Source organism: Botryllus schlosseri, chromosome 8, assembly GCF_051294905.1.
Source record: "Botryllus schlosseri isolate E-star chromosome 8, Bs_hap1, whole genome shotgun sequence".
Classification (NCBI taxonomy): domain Eukaryota; kingdom Metazoa; phylum Chordata; class Ascidiacea; order Stolidobranchia; family Styelidae; genus Botryllus; species Botryllus schlosseri.
The window spans coordinates 8,737,120-8,754,344 of record NC_137243.1 but is presented as its reverse complement, the minus strand read 5'-3'; the positions used below and the strand labels follow the sequence as shown (position 1 = coordinate 8,754,344).

At 41.1% G+C, this 17,225-nt stretch overlaps 2 protein-coding genes across 4 annotated transcripts in view; both read right to left on the bottom strand.

Annotated features, from left to right (window-relative positions):
- The window catches only part of LOC145445609 (uncharacterized), a 41,683-nt gene that overhangs the window by 8,362 nt on the left and 16,096 nt on the right, over positions 1-17,225 (bottom strand). For all 3 annotated transcript variants that reach the window (XM_080323804.1, XM_080323806.1, XM_080323805.1), the window contains exons 2-7: positions 4,593-4,722; positions 3,800-3,873; positions 3,649-3,735; positions 2,276-2,429; positions 2,096-2,206; positions 1,475-1,529 (exon numbers count right to left, since the gene is read on the bottom strand). In XM_080323804.1, coding sequence (XP_080179930.1) covers positions 1,475-1,529; positions 2,096-2,206; positions 2,276-2,429; positions 3,649-3,735; positions 3,800-3,873; positions 4,593-4,688 — 577 coding nt within the window. In that variant the 5' untranslated portion in view covers positions 4,689-4,722. The remainder of the gene's footprint in view (positions 1-1,474; positions 1,530-2,095; positions 2,207-2,275; positions 2,430-3,648; positions 3,736-3,799; positions 3,874-4,592; positions 4,723-17,225) is intronic.
- On the bottom strand, positions 4,729-6,477 carry LOC145445624 (ribonuclease H2 subunit B-like). Its single transcript, XM_080323826.1, has one exon. The coding sequence runs from the start codon at positions 6,362-6,364 to the stop codon at positions 5,525-5,527; it is 840 nt and encodes a 279-aa protein (XP_080179952.1). The 5' UTR covers positions 6,365-6,477; the 3' UTR covers positions 4,729-5,524.

Here is a 17,225-nt window from a genome sequence, read left to right as displayed (position 1 = left end):
CTATAGAAACGATGTTCACCAAATTTGGTTCAATTCCAAACAATGGAAGCGGAGTTATTGCTGTCGAAAAATTTGGATTTGAATAAAATAGTATTTACGGTGGGCACCACTATAATAAATAATTAAAGAATTGGTCACCGTAAATACTATTTTATTTATAATCCAAATTTTCCGACGGCAATAACTCCGCTTCCACTGTTTGGAATTGAACCAAATTTGGTGAACATCGTTTCTATAGACAACCTATCACTTTCATGCGGTAAACAGAAAATTTTCAAATTTTTTGTTATTTATTTTTACATAATAAATAGAAACGTTCTTCTCCTGTAGCAATGCGGCTACTGGTTGGAATTGAACCAAATTTGGTGTAGGCTTAAATTAGGTAACCTAACAATTTTATCATGTAGCCAGTACGATTTGAGAAAAAAAGTCATATTTGAAGAGCCCTACTGTTCAGCTTTGTGCTGGGCTACATGTCTCGTATGCTGCGATACGACCAATCGAGGTTTCAAGGTTTCAACCATAATTTTCGTCGATAATTTTCGTGGTAGAGTGAGTCTCATTTCAGTGCTCAAAAAGATCATCTATCACTATTTACTCGACTCGAAGCAATAGAATTAATACGCGATTCAGATTCGAGTACTCCAATCATGATACCCAGCCTTATATTGATCATTCAAAACTCAACACCGACACCAATCAACAGCCTTCATGATTCATATAATAATTTGTATAATTCATCATGTAACAAAACAAGCTTACACTGTGATTCCATCTTCACTCATGCCATGAATCAACCTCAACCTCAACCAAACTGCAAGATCATTTGCAACTTAGACTGTTACTGGAAGTTTTTGAGTATTAGCAAAGATATCCAGTTCCACATCAGCCCACGATATAAATTCTTAAACGGACCAAGAAGTGTTCGAAATGATAGCATCTATGGTGCTGTTGAGTAACCAATGTTGGATAACGCTGAACACAAGCGAATCACATGCCATAAAGCCTGGGGTGCTTAAACAAGAAAATCTCGGCGAACTATATCAGGCTACATTATAGGGAGAAATTTTCGGATTGACACCCTTGTCAATCATCAGTTTTTAACCAGCGACACTGCCTAAGTGGTGTGTGGATCAGATAGGGACATGATTCAATTCTACATATCAGATGGGAGAAGTCGAGAATTGCCTGCAACCTATTGCGAGTATTGGATGTTACACAAGTTAAGATTGATTAAGCTTGATTACTATGACACGCAGCTGAGAATATATATAGCCGCGGAAATTCATGATCAAGTCCTGCGATCGCACATCCATGCCATTTCCAGTCAGTGAGCCATTCAAATGGATCGCATCGGTAAAAAATAAATCAGCGGTTTCAATTAGAAACTTAAAAAATGATATTGTGAACGTAAGGCAGCACGCAGCAGGCATCATGGTGCTCGAAGAAAACAATGTGCGACTCAATAAAATACCTTTCTGCGACTCGTGTTTATCAGTCTTTCCTTTATAAGTAAAGTCCGCCGCGGCCTGACAGGAAAAATGAGAATTAGCAATGACTCGTATGCAAACTGCGCAACATTCATTTCACATTAGCGATTAAAAATAGCGATTTAAAGGACATGTCATAACTAGTTCAAACAGAAGTGGAAAATTAACAACTCAAAAGTTCTCACAAGGTAGATTCAGTCGATTGGTCACATACTTTCAGCAGTAGCAGGCGGACACTTTCGAAATGTCAAAATGATCAGTGAATGAATACCATATAGGATATTGGATATTTTTGTACTTGATGTTTTGCTGCATATACACTGACTAATGTTACACACAAACACGATCTGTGCATATACATGCCATGAGTGCATGATGTGCATATGCTGCCAAACATGGGAGGTACAAATATAACCTTATACGAATTTCCAAGTCTTGCACCACCCCTTCATAATACCCCGGTAATGGTGAGCGCCAAACATAACACCTTGATTGAGCAGCACTGAAAGTAGGCAAAACCTACTTGAGTGCTCGTGGAGAAATAGAAGTAGGCTACATTGTTACTGACGATTTCTGTGTATTACTAGCAGGACTTGTCTACGAACCTTGTCCATTCTGTCTTTCTGCACGCCGTACTTGCCGCCAAAGCCTTTCGCCGCGTCAGTTTGCGACTCGTGGGCAGAAAGTTTCGCGCGATATTCAAATCCAACGGCGGACTGTTAAAATACGATAATTACGATACAGCTCGTCGGTACTTGTGCCATTCTAGGCGTCCGCCAACGCACCTTATCCTGTCGGTCCTTCTGCACGCCGTACTTCCCTCCGAAACCCTTGGCCGCGTCACTTTGCGAAGAATGGGCGGCCAATTTCGCTTGATAGGAATGGTCGACGGCGGACTTGTCCATCCTATCTTTCTGTACTCCGTATTTACCTCCGTATCTGTAAAATGCGAGGTCTGCGTCAGTAATGCTTCGCAAATCGTAACAGGCAACGATACACACTCAAAATACGGGTAATTCGGACACCAGATAACCGCTTTATTCGGTCAAAATGCAGAGGGACAGAACAAAAGTTGCACGTGAAAAACTCCTGCTAAATTCAGACAACGCTTCACTCAATTCCAAAAGATTCAGGAATGGAATAATAAGAAAAACTACATATAAAAAAACTCCCGGAGAATGCTCCACGTAATTCGGACACAGGTTCGCAATTCTTATCGTTAGGTTATGACTAGGGCAAGTTTTTGCAGCTTTTGCAACTTTTTTTTTACAGCTTCCGGCAGCTTCCTAAATACTCGTAAGATATGTAGAATGCTGTTTCAAGCTGTTTGAAGGAATCCTATAGTGCAACTTTTTGCAACTTTTGTCCATTTTTTTCATGCAAATTTTTGCAACATTTTGCAAAGTATTTTCGATTTTGGGGAAATACACGGCCAAATTCGACTGAAACACCGTAAATCAGCACCGAAGTAACGCTTTTCGTATTTCGTAACATATTTCGGGAGCTGAGCCGGAAAATTGACCCTTTTTTATTAGTCAACCGAGCAAAATGTGGTCAAAATGCAACTTCTGCAACTTTTTAACTTTTTTCAAAAATAAATGCAACTTTCCACAGATGTAACTGCAACAAAAACTTGCCCTAGTTATGACACAATAAACAGTAGTTTGTTTCTTTTTCACACAAGACGAGCTGTTATGGTGAAATAATGACGATCGATGCAGTAACAACCACCAGTGAACTCAACTTCATAGTTGCTTCTACGTCAGCACAATTGCGTCTATCATGTGGAACAGTATGTTACTGTATTTGAAGCATCACTGTACTATTTTGAAGCTATATGTGTATGTCACACAATATTACAGTATGCAGTATATGTTGAATCGTTCTGTATCCAAATACCGTAAACACAACTAACCTGTGTGTTTAAACGATCAGCAACAATGTCTGCAGTGTATTGCAGCTGCAATTCATTTACTACAGAACAGTACGGCACAGTATTTCTAATACGTTGTCTGCCTTTTCGCACGATCATGAAACAAGTAATAGATTTTCAACTTAAAACCGACAAGGCTGTTTCTACGCATATTTCGGCCAAACGCGAGTGGAACCGAAGTTCCATTATGAAATGTCAACCTTCTGTCAAGACATCTCATATTACCCGTAGGCAGCTTTCGGCCCTGCCGATGCTTCTTTCTCTTTCACGGTCTTGTCGTCGGTTTTAACGCCTTCTCGGAGGCTGTCGACGCTGATAATTAGTAAAATAAATTAATGAAAATGCAGGATTCGGATGATGGCAATTCGGTTTGTACCTGATGTGAGCAACGCGTCCGGATCCTTCTATGGTTTTGGAGCCCCACCTTTGCTCGTTTTCCGAGACCTCATTCTGAATGCAACAAAACGCGATTAAGTTCAGTTTTACGCAATACAAAAGACAGACTTTTAAAATAGCACCAGTCTAAGAAAGCAGGAAGTATGAGTGGGAAGAAATTGGAGTATGGAGTATTGGAGTAGGAATAGGAAGAAATAAATTTTATACATATGTCGTCATCATTATTATCGGTATAATTGGCCGTTTATTTTTGTACGCTCAAGACATGGAATGTACAATGTAATACACCACACACAATGGGATGTAATGCACAGATAGAAAGATATTGAAACGACCCAGTACTGTCTCTAAATCTAACATCCTCTTCGGCCGAATGCCTGATGTAGCAGTATTTGACGTTGAACTCTATGGCTGACACATTTTTCTGGCTCTGTTTTATTTGTTTTCCTTCTATTTATTCGTCACTAGGTCTTTTATCAAGGCTTTTTGTGCAGACGCTGTAAAACCAGTGACGTGGGGCAGGAGCCCAGATAACCCTACAACAATATGAGCTTGCTACTGCTTAGAATCGAACCGGGGCGTCCAGGGTCAATGCCAGTGGATTTACCACTACACCAACTCCCCCTCTCATTGCTCAGATAGGATCATTATATTGAGCAATGCATTTGATTCCTTGCATAAAATTTCAGACATTTGGATTTTGTTGGGGTACGCTCCGTCCAACTTACTATAGAAATAATCCCCCAAGCACGATTTACATCTGCGAAACCTACCACAAAATCTGGATCCGTTTCCCAATCGTCGTCATCATCGCCACCCACTTTAGGCTTGGTAATGTCAACATTATTCCCAACAGTTGAACGCCACATTTTGATTTTACTATGGAAACAAAATTTAATTTCTGCAAAACATAACAAAACCCATTAGCAGCAAGGCAGATACCATAATTTCAGACGGAACAGCAAACAGAATGAGCAAATCTCAAATAGCAGCTAAAATGTAATGGCATAAATTAAAGTGGCAGTTGGTACGATTCGACCTGATGCAAATGGAATAGGCCTATTTAAGAGGCAATCTAATTTCAATTCAAGTAAATCACTTTTTACAATTCTTCCAGTCATGCATAATACACTAGCATAGGAGTTTTCCCTTCGTAGTTTTCACCGAGTGAAAATTTATGGTTTAATTAGGAATAATAAATTATACTGGACTTGATGACTTGAGCATTTCTAGAAAAACTCAGCTCACATGATATTTAACACTGGGCAGTGGGTGGTTAGCTCAAATTGGTGACGGTCACGGCTGTGGTGTGAAGATTGTGCAAAGTGTGAGAGTTGGACATGGTTGAATCTATGTGAAAACACACAATAATGTTCAAACAGTTACAAGAATATTGAGCTTTGAGTTTTCTTCAACAAGTTTCAACAACATGACTTGCTACCTAGGTCACTTCCATTTATAAGTGAGTTGCGGGAACAAGTGATGAATTATCAGCTTCAAACTTGCAGACCCTTGACCATTTTCAACAATTTTATTAATCCTTCGAAAACCCACAAATTATAAGAAAGCTTGAGCTGGTGTCAGAGACCTTGAAGGCTGTATACCAGTGTTTTACGGTTTAGATATTGGCATGGTACTGCCTAATACTTTAGCCGATTCACTAAAATGGATCTCTTTCTACTAAAGCAGATCACAAGCGGCAAAGCTATTTAGCTTTGGGGGAAAAGAAGCTGGATATACTTTTCATCCCTTTCTTATCCACTTTACTCAATTCTCTTTGTGCTTTTGACATTTTGGGCTGTTTCTTCGATTTATCTGTAGCTCCTCTTTCGGTTTTTGTTTTCTTTGGTTGCGGATGGTTCAACGGATCTTGACAGCGACGTTTATCCGTTATTTTCTCTATTTTCAGATGAGATTGTAGGAGAGTGGCAATGTCTTTAGGAAGATAACTTGAAAGAATCCCGAAAGCATATTCCAAATGAATATTAACATTTTCTTTGTCATCTTCGTCAGATGCTGCAATAAATAATCCCGACTTCTTCAACGATTCTTGTATTTTATTTATTTTGAAATCCAGCCACGAAAGTGCTTTATCTTTGTTATACTTGAATGCCACATAACCACCAGAGCCTGTAGTGTCAGCGATTTTCAATAGATCCTCCTTTGAACATAACTTTATCAGTTTGGAGCAGTCTGGATAATTATCGTCTTTCATTATTTGATCAATGAGCACGAACTTGCTGCCTTCACTAGCATTTTTCAAGTAGGGCAAAACCAGATAAAGTGGATCGTATTTCGTGCATATGAAAATTGAACCATCTTCTTTGACTGTATCCTGAACAAACCACGACGAGTATTTCTCTTTTTGGGCGGTAATATCGTAAATTTTATCTCTGCTTTCGGACAACAAAAACTTACAACCTTCGCCCGAAAATGGGTGCTGTAAAGTTATGACTTCTAGAGATAGTTGCTTTCTTTCTTCGTCAAAAGCGTCCTTCGGTATGATCATTATCCTTTTCTCGCATTCTTCCGGAGTGTGCGACATTGTTGGCTATATACGACGGAAACCGACAAATTCGCAAAAAATAACCCTTGTGATGGGAGTATCCCGGAGTGTCGACCGTCGAGTAGCTCCGATCTGATTGACATGTTTACAAGTGCATTCATGCGAAACTCTTCCTCCTTTGATGCTACGCCTCAATCGCAGGCGATCATGCTCGGGTCTGGCCGGATTTTTAATCAATATATATAATATGATAAGACTGTCATATCATAGCAATTTACTGCGTAGCAATGATCATATTTCTTTAGTGCTAATCTTTTTTTTAATATCAACGTATAGATTCAGTCAGAGCTCAGAGACCGATGCGAGGGAGAGATACTAAAGAGAATGAGAGAGGTAGCGACACGGGACGCAGAGATAAAATGAACAATGAACATATTCAATATTCAATAATATAAATTCTGTTCTGGTTGTGCGACACGGTCCGGGTCTGGGAATCTCAACGGTTCCTCTTCTTCGCCGGTAGACGAACCGGTGAAGGTGCTTTTTCTAGTCTGATTCTTCTTGTTTCGCTCATATGGCTACAAAAAAAGCCCAGAAAAAGAGCTGAGGAAGCAGGTTGGCTACTCAAAGAGCGAATGGAAAAAAACAAGACACAGCGCCTAAAAAAAAAGACTGTCGGAGTCAGGAGACCGTTATACTGGTCGTCTCGGGATCCTCCCGTTCATTACATCGCATGTGTGCGAAGTCACCGAAACGAGTTCGACCAACTCAAAAACAACAATCTGGCAAAACACTTCGAGACGATTCTGACACCTTGTGCCGTCGCACTGCAACAGTCGACAACAACTGTTCGCCGCTATTCCACTGACGAAACGACAACGATATACCGAGAACATTCGATTAACCGACCTACGATATCCCAATTCTGCGATCATTCGAAGACCCGACAGCGCCAACACGCGTTCGTAGCCACGTCGAATCTTCAACCCCGCACAGCGTCTAAGTGAGCTCTATATACGCTGAAGTCTGTGTCAATCAGACAAACCATGAATAGCAGACGAAAATGACGCAGTTCTTACCAGTGTTGGGATGACTCGAGTCATGACTTGACTCGAGTCACACTCGAGTCACCTTTTTGGTATGACTTGACTTGACTCGAGTCACTTTGCTAAAATGACTTGACTTGACTCGGCGTAGCAAAAATGTGGATTGACTCGTGACTCGGAGCAAAATTAACGAGTCAATTTCATGTCATCAAGTAATCGGTGTCGATAAAAATCACTGTATCTTGCGTCTGTTCGGTTTGTTCACGAAACGCTGGTGTAACCCGCGAGAGCGACCAATCATTCAATGATCGTGCGTTTTACTGAGCCTCCAATGTTCTCTCACTCTAACAAAATATATTGACCGCGAACAAAGTCGAAGCTTACAACTTAACTTTGTCGTAAACTAGTATTATAAAGTAATATAATAGCAAAGTGTATATTTCTCTTCTCTGTTCTTACCTTAACCAGCAAACCCCTTGTTTTATTGAAATTGAATTCGAATATAGTTTACATATAGTCCTCACCAATGTTCCCTCTAATTTTTGACCAATCTGCGCACAGTCACCAACTCACTGCGCAGACCCTTGGACAACAATGCGTAACGACTAAAGAAAAGGTCACCACTTCGGATTTTTTGTGCGCAACTTAGATTTTCTGTGCGCAGAGACAGTGTCAGCACTGCGCATTTGCGCACGTGCGCGGCTTAGAGGGAACATTGGTCCTCACCAATTGGCGCAGGCTCGAATTGTGTCGTATCAATTTGTAAATGGGTAATGTATTGCATATCCTATCAAATCGTTTCTCAATTCTCTATTTTGGATGGTAACTATGAACTGAGGCTATGCAATTACTTGCGTAGTTTAGCAGTTCTACGTAGCCTATATGTGAGCGATAGAGCGCCTTCTTGCGTGTATATTTAACTCTATATTCGTTCATCGGTTCGAAATCAATGACCAATCAACCTGTATTTTAGAAAGCTAGCAAAATGCAATGACGTTATCATGCTTCATACTTGGAAAAGGCAACTTGACTGGAATTGTGACTTGACTCGTGACTTGACTTGACTTGACTCGACTTGACTCGAGTCACCTCCGAAAATCGAGTGACTTGACTTGACTCGAGTCACCTCCAAAAATCGAGTGACTTGACTTGACTCGAGTCACCTTTGAAAATCGATTGACTTGACTTGACTCGAGTCAAAATGCGCAATGACTCGAAATGACTCGTGACTCGAAGGTAGTGACTTGATCCCAGCACTGATGTTTAGTCACAATTTATACAGACTTTGTCAATTTCTCGCGCCCCCAAGGTTGAGAACCCATGGCCTATGCCCTAATTGTATCTTAGTTTCTCAATCCGTAATTTCCGGGCGATATTTTTCTGGGATTTTTCGGATTCGCATGGATTTTTTGAAAGAGATCCTATTCCGGATTTGAAGAGCGGATTCAGATTCTCAGAAATCAATAGCTGCTCAGGGTGACTCGACTCGAGTCACGATTTTTTGGTGACTCGACTTAACTCGTTCGAGTCATTTTTTCAAATTCGTAAAATGACTCGACTCGAGTCGATTAGTGTATAGACTCGACTTGTACGCTACTCGAGTCATTGTGCATGACTTGAACCAAGTCATATGACTCGAGACTAGGACGGCAAGGACAGACATTTCATTGTAACTTTGAAGAATAGTGTAAAGTCACCACATTATAGGTATTTCGTCTACCAGTCCTGATACTTGGAAAATAGGCCAGAAACTGTTAGGATTGATGAAAATTACGATATTAAGAATGCGAACCGTTTTACATCACTCGAGCAGAGTGGAAAGGCTGGTTGAACTGGATTGAACTCAAAACTGAACGGAGTGAACACAATGACTTGGAATCGGACTCGGCTCGACCGTCTACTCACAGACTTCGACTCGGACTTAACTCGCTGATGAATCGAAAATTACGTACTTGACTTGACTCGAGTCAAAACTATAAAAGTCAGATTGACTTAGTGGCTCGGAACCTTGTAACTTGGTTACAACCCTGCTCAACACTGATAGAAACTCTCAAATTCATCATTACATCTGCAGGTATTATTATTTCCCCAACATGGTTCGTCGTGACCTCGCCTTCCGCCACATGCCACCTCATTTTGTCGCTTGCGTCTTATATTCTCTGCATTACTTTTCATTCAGTGTGTGTGCCTCTTAATTATTTATTTCGCCTAGGCTAAGGTGGGTGTCTGATCTTACAGGCTACTCCAAGTTGTTTCGACACATTCCTATCTTTGCATTGTATCGCAGTCTTGTGATGTTTTGAAACGATGAAAATATTAATAAACCTGATTGATTGATTGGTGGTTAGGCATCCCCCTATCTATTCATTGCATTGCATTTCGCATTTTGTGTCTTGTATATCGCATTGCAGGCTACATTGTGTGTGTGTCTTTGGCAAATGAATATATAATCTGACGATTGATTGTTTGAATCAACTTATTTTTTTAATTAAAAATATTGTGCTTGCTGAAAGAAGTTGAGCTTGTGAAAAACAAGTTCCGTAGGCCTATACCTGCAACGGCACTCTTTAGTAAGATTTGCGAACATGTTATTCGATTTTAAAGTATTTGCAGTCGTAGTCAGAACATTTTAACATACCCCGATACCAGTCAGTAAGTATTTCCCCAACTGCGACGCTATAATCTGTTACAAAATATTTGTGACTCCAACTCCGACTCCATCAAGAACTCTGACCTCGTAGCTCTGCTGGAAACCCCGCATTGTTTCGTATTCCCGCTTGAATTTTCTGCATCTACAATCCAGAGATACAGCGGCATGCTGGGCTACCCGATTTACACCTTTTTGAAGTCTCAATGCTCAGTTGAATAGTAAACCAATTTCATAATTTACACGATCATTTTCGAAACTGTTGCTTGATCAGCCCACTGGTGCTAAAAGGATCGTTGCAATTGCAACATTATTACTACTTTCAGCCATCATATGAGGGCATCTCCAGTCAGAAAAATGTGTTCTCATATATTATTTATTTGTTGCCAATGGTAGATTACCGCGGTAAATGACGTCAATAACTGCGACAGCGTTTTATGTATCCCAAACTATCAACGGCGCAACCACCATCATAAAATAATCGAGTTCCTTCACTGCAGAATTGGTGGGAAAAAGCAAAGCCCCAGGGCCGTAACAGCACTTCGTCAGCCCCCCCCCAAAAAAACTTTGGTCTTGGACCCCCCATAGGGTTATAGACCGAACTTCTGGGGGGCTTCGCCCCTCAGACCTCCCTCCGGCGATACACTGTTTACCGCTATTCATCATATTCAATGGGAGTTTGGTTAGTCAATCAGCTTTTGTCGCCTAAGCGCGCGAAGCGCGAAAAATGTCCAGAATTCATGATTTCATCGGTCAGTATGATCAGGAATTGCATATATTGTTATCAATTTTTATCTTCTCTCTGCGCACGTAATCAGATTTGCCGGTAGAACTGAGTGAGGTGTGTTTGAAAAGGTAGGACCACTCAATAATAATTAAACATATTCGGGCGTATACCCGTTGGCAGGAACGAAACAGCACCTCGTCAGGCCCCCAAAAACGTGGGTCTTGGGCTCCCATGGGGTGATAAAACGACCCTCCCCATCACGTTGTTCGCGTTTGTCACGAAATTATCCGTACTGTATCGTGAGCCAGCGCGAAGCGCGAAAATTTTCGATAATTTATGATAAAATCGGTCAATCAGATCGGCGATTGCATATATCGCTATGCTATCAATTTATTGTCCTCTCTGCTCACGTAAATAGATTTGCCGGTAGAGCTGAGTGAGGTGTCTTGGAAACTGTAGGGCCCGTAAATAATAATTAAACATATTCGGACGGGCGGACCCGTTGTTACGACTTCGTTACATGATGTTATTTCGTGACCTCCAGTCTGCTACATCAAAAAATATAGAATCGCCCAAACGTAGGCTTCTAAACTAAGAGACGCACACGATTTCAAATTGGTATTTCTTCACTGACATAAATTTTTTCCCAGCGGGATGGTATTTGTCTTATGAGATTCAGATTGCAAAGACAGGAACATTCGGCGCCAGTCATTTAGGCGCCTATGGGCAATTAAGCCTATATGTATTTTGTATAGCCCATATAACGAAGTCTTCGGTCTACATAAGGGCATAGACCTTTTCGGCCAAGCTTTTCTCGCTGCCGATCGTTCTGACACACTTCTTGGAGTTGCATGTAATATGGCCAAAAACTTGATTGTATGTCTTGTGGGTCGTGGCGCGGTAATGGCCCAATACCCAATAACATAGATAAATGGCTACTTGAATTCGCGCACAGCGCGAAAAATTTTTGAAAAAATTGCATAAATTTTCAAAAAATACTCTATGATTTATGCTAATTCACGGAATAATTTTGGGCCCCCTTCGAGCTCGCCCCCCCCAATTGGGGGGTTTGGGGTGCGGCAGTTACGGTGCTACATAGCCCTATATACACTGGGCTGTGGAAAACAGCAATTCCAATATACTAATACTCGTGAACTGTTTGAGCCCAATTCAAGCGATTGACAATATGTATGGGCGATCGCATCACCACACCTCATCGCAGTCGCACCAATTTTATAAACGATACATCAGATATCGGAGGCAGGAGACCAGTTCGCTATTGTTTGGATACCTGGTCATTATTAAATTCCCGGGAATGAAAAGGCAGATGATTTGGTCAGACAACGAGCGAGTCAAGCCAGTTTGCAAACGAATGAATTCAAACCTTCCGTACTTGACATCGCTGCTTCGTGTCGGAGGCGTGCGTCGAACTATGGAATAAACGCCATTTACAATCGGAAACGTCACAACAATATAGGGAATGTTTTCCAACAGTTTATCACAGAACAGACGTGAGTTGGCTACCGAAAAAAGGCACCAAGCGATTTTGTTCCGACAACAATCCGGACATTGCGGATTACAAGCGCACCTATTTAAATTAGGAATAGCAGATTCAACCAATTGCTCAACATGCCGTCAAGAAGAGAGTGTCACCCATTATTTATTGACATGTCGAAATTACAGACACCAGAGAAGAGTTCTCGAGGTCACTTGTCGGAGAAAGAATATCGGTCCCATCGTAACGAACTTGTTGACTGACGCGCATATTTTTCCATACGTTGTGGAATTTGTTCTAGCTACGAAGCCACGCATCTGAGTGTAAATTTTCTATGTTATATCCAACCCTATATGTTAAATGCTTTCTTGGATATGGCGAACAAAACCACTTCCGTTATAATCGCCAATCAAAATCAACAAGAACAACAACAACAACAACGTCAATAACATAATTGATATCAGCTGCTCCTGATAAATTGCACTTACAAGTTACAACAAACGTCAGGCGGAGAGGTTTATGAGCAATTTTTATCACTGCAATACACCACAAAAATTGCGATAGGCCTACAATGAAATGATAGGAAGGTATCGAAACGACTTGGGAGTATATAGTCTTTGGAATCAGACACCCACCTTGGCCTAGGCGATGTAAAGAGGAGGCATGCACACTGAACGAAAAGTAAAAGAAAATAGTATAGAAAAGCAAGCGACAAAAATTGGGTGGCATGTCACGGAAGGCGAGATCGATAGGTCATGTCGTGGTCCGGTAATCTGGAGGGAAGACTAGTATTAATTTAGTATAAGTTGCTTGTATTTCGACTTGAATGTGGACACTGGACATGCTCGTCGACTAATGGATGGCCGACGGGATACTGTTCCACACATCAGGTCCGGCATATTTGATAGAGCGATGATCTTGTCGGTCGATCATATGTTATTTGGACGACGTGTCGTACTTGTGCGCTTTTGACTCCGCAATTTACGGACTTACTAGATACTTTTCACTGATGGCTATAAATAATAAAATAGCTATAATTCAACCAGAATCGACAGCAGACAGGGGTTCGAACTTTCGTTCATCCGTGTGGTGGCAATGGTCGTTTACACACTGCGCCAATATCGCTTCATCAGGTGGTTGGTGTGGAGTACACGCTCATCGTCCAACAAAGGTTGAGAAGAAGAAAGTGAACCGCTTTGATATTCATATTTCTAAGTTTTCAGGGTTAGTCGAAAACATCAAATATCTGTCAACTCTCGCCATTATTCAACCCACAACGTTCTCTAATGAGTTGCACGACAAATATTAAAGCTGCCAGTATACCAGAAAGTGAGTAACCTGCAATCATTAGAATAAGAAGAGCGTTATTGAAAGTAGTTATTTTTTGTAAAGCAGATCCTACGAAGCCTAGACAATAGAACGATACAGTGAAGAATATGTTCCACACGCCACCAATACTACTGTGTTGGGCAAGTTTGACATCTGAACTTGTTTGACAGCCTCCGCACATTAGCTCCAAGATTTCAAATCCTGCAACAAGTGCGAACGAGGCTGTCATTCCATAGAGAAACAATCCAATGCATATGTACCAAAGCTGGCGATCTTCCGTGAAAATATGACAAATGCAGAGAGATCCAGAGAAACCCAGCAACAGGAAAAAGTTTCGAATATGGCGGTTCTTACTCGTCACATGCCCGAGGCACAGATACGTGGAGAAGTGTGCTAGACCAAATACCAGCATAATAAGGCCAGCCAAGCCGACTGAAATCCCGTGGTCGGCCAGATACACAGTTATTGTAGTTTCGAATGCTCCTAAGGATCCATATACTGTTGCAAGCAGTCCAGTTAAAAGAATGGCCTTTGGCTTCCACAAAAGCCCTAACGATGTATTGCCTCCAATGTCTGTTATTTCGTATGTTGATGAGGATGATATTCTCCATATGCATATCCAAGATAAACAGACAAGTATCCATATAATCGCAGGAATTAGCTGTGCTACGACTTGTCCAATCGCATCAAACAGGAAGCCACCAATGCTTGGAGCTACTGTTAGGCCAACAGCGATAGCAACTTCTTGGATGTATATTATGAAGCCGACATAGCCAGGAAATTCCTGACATAGTATGCAGAGTAGCGATACGAGGAACGCACCTTGTCCTACTCCTTGAATCCCTCTAACTATCAATCCAGTTATAACGACGCCATTATAGCTCCCAATGAGTGCAGTCATTGCGAATCCTATCTGACCCAGTCCGAAACAAATTATGCCGAATACGTGAAGTAATTCACAGCCGAGAGATGATTGAATTTTTCCGCTTGCAACGCCTGACAAAACTGTAGTAAACTTTGTGATATTTAAAATGGCCGTCGCGATGGCAGTCGAACCATTCTTTGACAGGATGATCCTACCGAAAAATGGCTGCGAAGAAGCTGTGCAAAGTGACAGCAAGAAGTTTGAAAAGATCATGTAGCCCAGAAGGCATTTTCGTCGCCCACCTACTTGCTTGCACATGTTGCTATCCGAATACCATGCGTTATCGCCTCTGCTAGAATTTCCGCATTCTTCCATTTGAGTTAATTCATTTCCTTCTTCTGCAAAAGGGTTATTTCGATCATTTGTTAACAAGGGTATCTCACTGTCTATTGCGCCGGACATAACAACCAGGCCTGCTTAAACCAACACAATACATATATCAACTGAACATTGAAGTATTGGACGAATCTGTTCTTATTGCTACTTATTCGGTATCCGCACAGGAAGGATGATGTCTAATTGATCTGGATTCTGGAACATAAATCAATTCGATATTGTGCTGTCACAACGGCCGCACTCAAGAAGGATCTAAACATGCTAATGGTTCGATGGCATCCAGATGCCTCTGTAGCAAGTTATATTATACAATTAGCCTATAATGCTGTTTCTATAATTAATATTCGCAAATGGAGATCTACTTATTTGAAATTAAAAGTTAGGGCTGGCAAAATTGAGCAGTGAGTAAGCCTAGCTTCGTTTAAAACATGTTTTAAACAGTGTTTTAAACAAATGTTTTTTAAGTTTATTTATCGGCGCCATCCAAGCAGGCGGCACGGGTTCGACTCCTTCCTTGGGCTCTTCGCCCCCCGCGTCGTTGTTCTTACGGCAAAAAAGCCCAGAAAATAAAGACGCGATGAAGAAAGAAAACTGTAACATCGGGCACTAGGTCGAGGTGGATGCCAGTTCAAGAGACCCCACTCATTGGTCGTTCGGCATCTCCCCTATATGTTCAGTACATCGCATTGTGTGTCTTGTAGCCTATATCGCATGGTACATTATGTGTGTGTGTCCATGACAGATGAAAATATAATTGATCGAGATATCTAAGTTGTAAAAATATGACATAATTGTGTAAATACTTTCGGACAAAAATGTAGTATGAAACTTCGGACGACTTGTGCTAGATATAGTCGAGGTATATAAAACATGGACTCTGGACTGGTTAGAACCCTCAACATTTTTGTTGGTCCAACGGTTTATAGCAGTGGTTCCCAACTTTTTTGGATGTCGTAGCCGCATTTCAAACTTCAGAGTACGTATGCAGCCACATGGAAACACTCGAGAAGGCTATACTTATTACGAAAATTAAAGGTAGCTAGCCTATAACTCTGGATCTCACCATGCAGCTAATTCAAAAGCATGCACAATTGCACAATGCACATAGACTTCTATAGAGTCGATATAGGTTATTTTATAGCATTGACAGACGCAGATTGGCGAGTGCTGTGCATTGAAATAAACTGAAAATATATATCATTACTACAACACACTATTATGTCGTTATGTGATAGCAATGTATACTTGACTATGAGCCGTTATTTTGATGTTAGTAAGATTGTGTCGATATATACTTTTTACAGAGACGATATATAAAGGTTTATGACCAGCAGAACCAACAGATATATCCTTGTTTGACGGGTAGCCTATTCATCCATGCGTTTGACGCTAGTCTTTGCAAGAATTCTCGATCCCGGTTTTCAGAAGCGGCCTTGAACGGCTTTAGACATAACTATAATACCGGGCGGTACCCCTCAATTTAGCATTCATTTACAGAAATTGACTATAACTATTCATCGAAACGAACAACAACTGTCGTCTATTCTATTTTGTGGCAAATTTATATGTCAATCAGAGCCGCAAAAAGATTATAGCTACCTTGGAGCCGCGGTTGGGAATAACTGGTTTATAGGGTTGGGCACGATGATTCGACAACTCGAATCTGAATCGAGTATTAATTTTAATGATTCGATTCCAGCAATGAGGAATGTTTTTTTTTCCAGTACTGAAATTATATGCTCGTGGCCATATTGTTTATTTGACAACGAGAATCATAGTTTCGACACTATTGTTCACTGTGGAAGATTGTAAACCGCGCGATCGGTCGCATCGCATCATGCGAAACTTCCAGTACACAGCTACGTACGTCAGTGGAAATGACATTTCTGTGAAGTCGTGTTGAGCTCACAGTTTGTCACAATGCGCAACGCAATAGGTATCGTCGAAAACATAGCAGTTTATTGTGATGTAGAACTGGCATTATACTCCTTGTGGTCGCACAAAAGGTGCGTATTAAAATTTTCCACATCATACTGCTGTGACGTCACAATACGAGTGTTACTAGACCACTCGATATCGCCTATTACACAATTCAGAATCGAGTCAGTCTTCTACCCGAGTTAGAACATCCCTATTTGTAGCATATGTAACCAAATGGATGTTTTGATGATGATGACCGCCGACCACGTATAGTAATATGCGACTTACGAAATAACTCCCCCCCCCTAGATCTTGTGGCCATTCGTCTGTGGTTTGGCGTACGGCATTTACGATCCTGGCCATGATCACCTTGACTTTGCTACTGCGTCTGGAATTGTGATGCAATATATGCTACTACTATTGAATAGTATAGGGATACCGCACACACAATGTAGTTAGGCAATATAACTGTTAT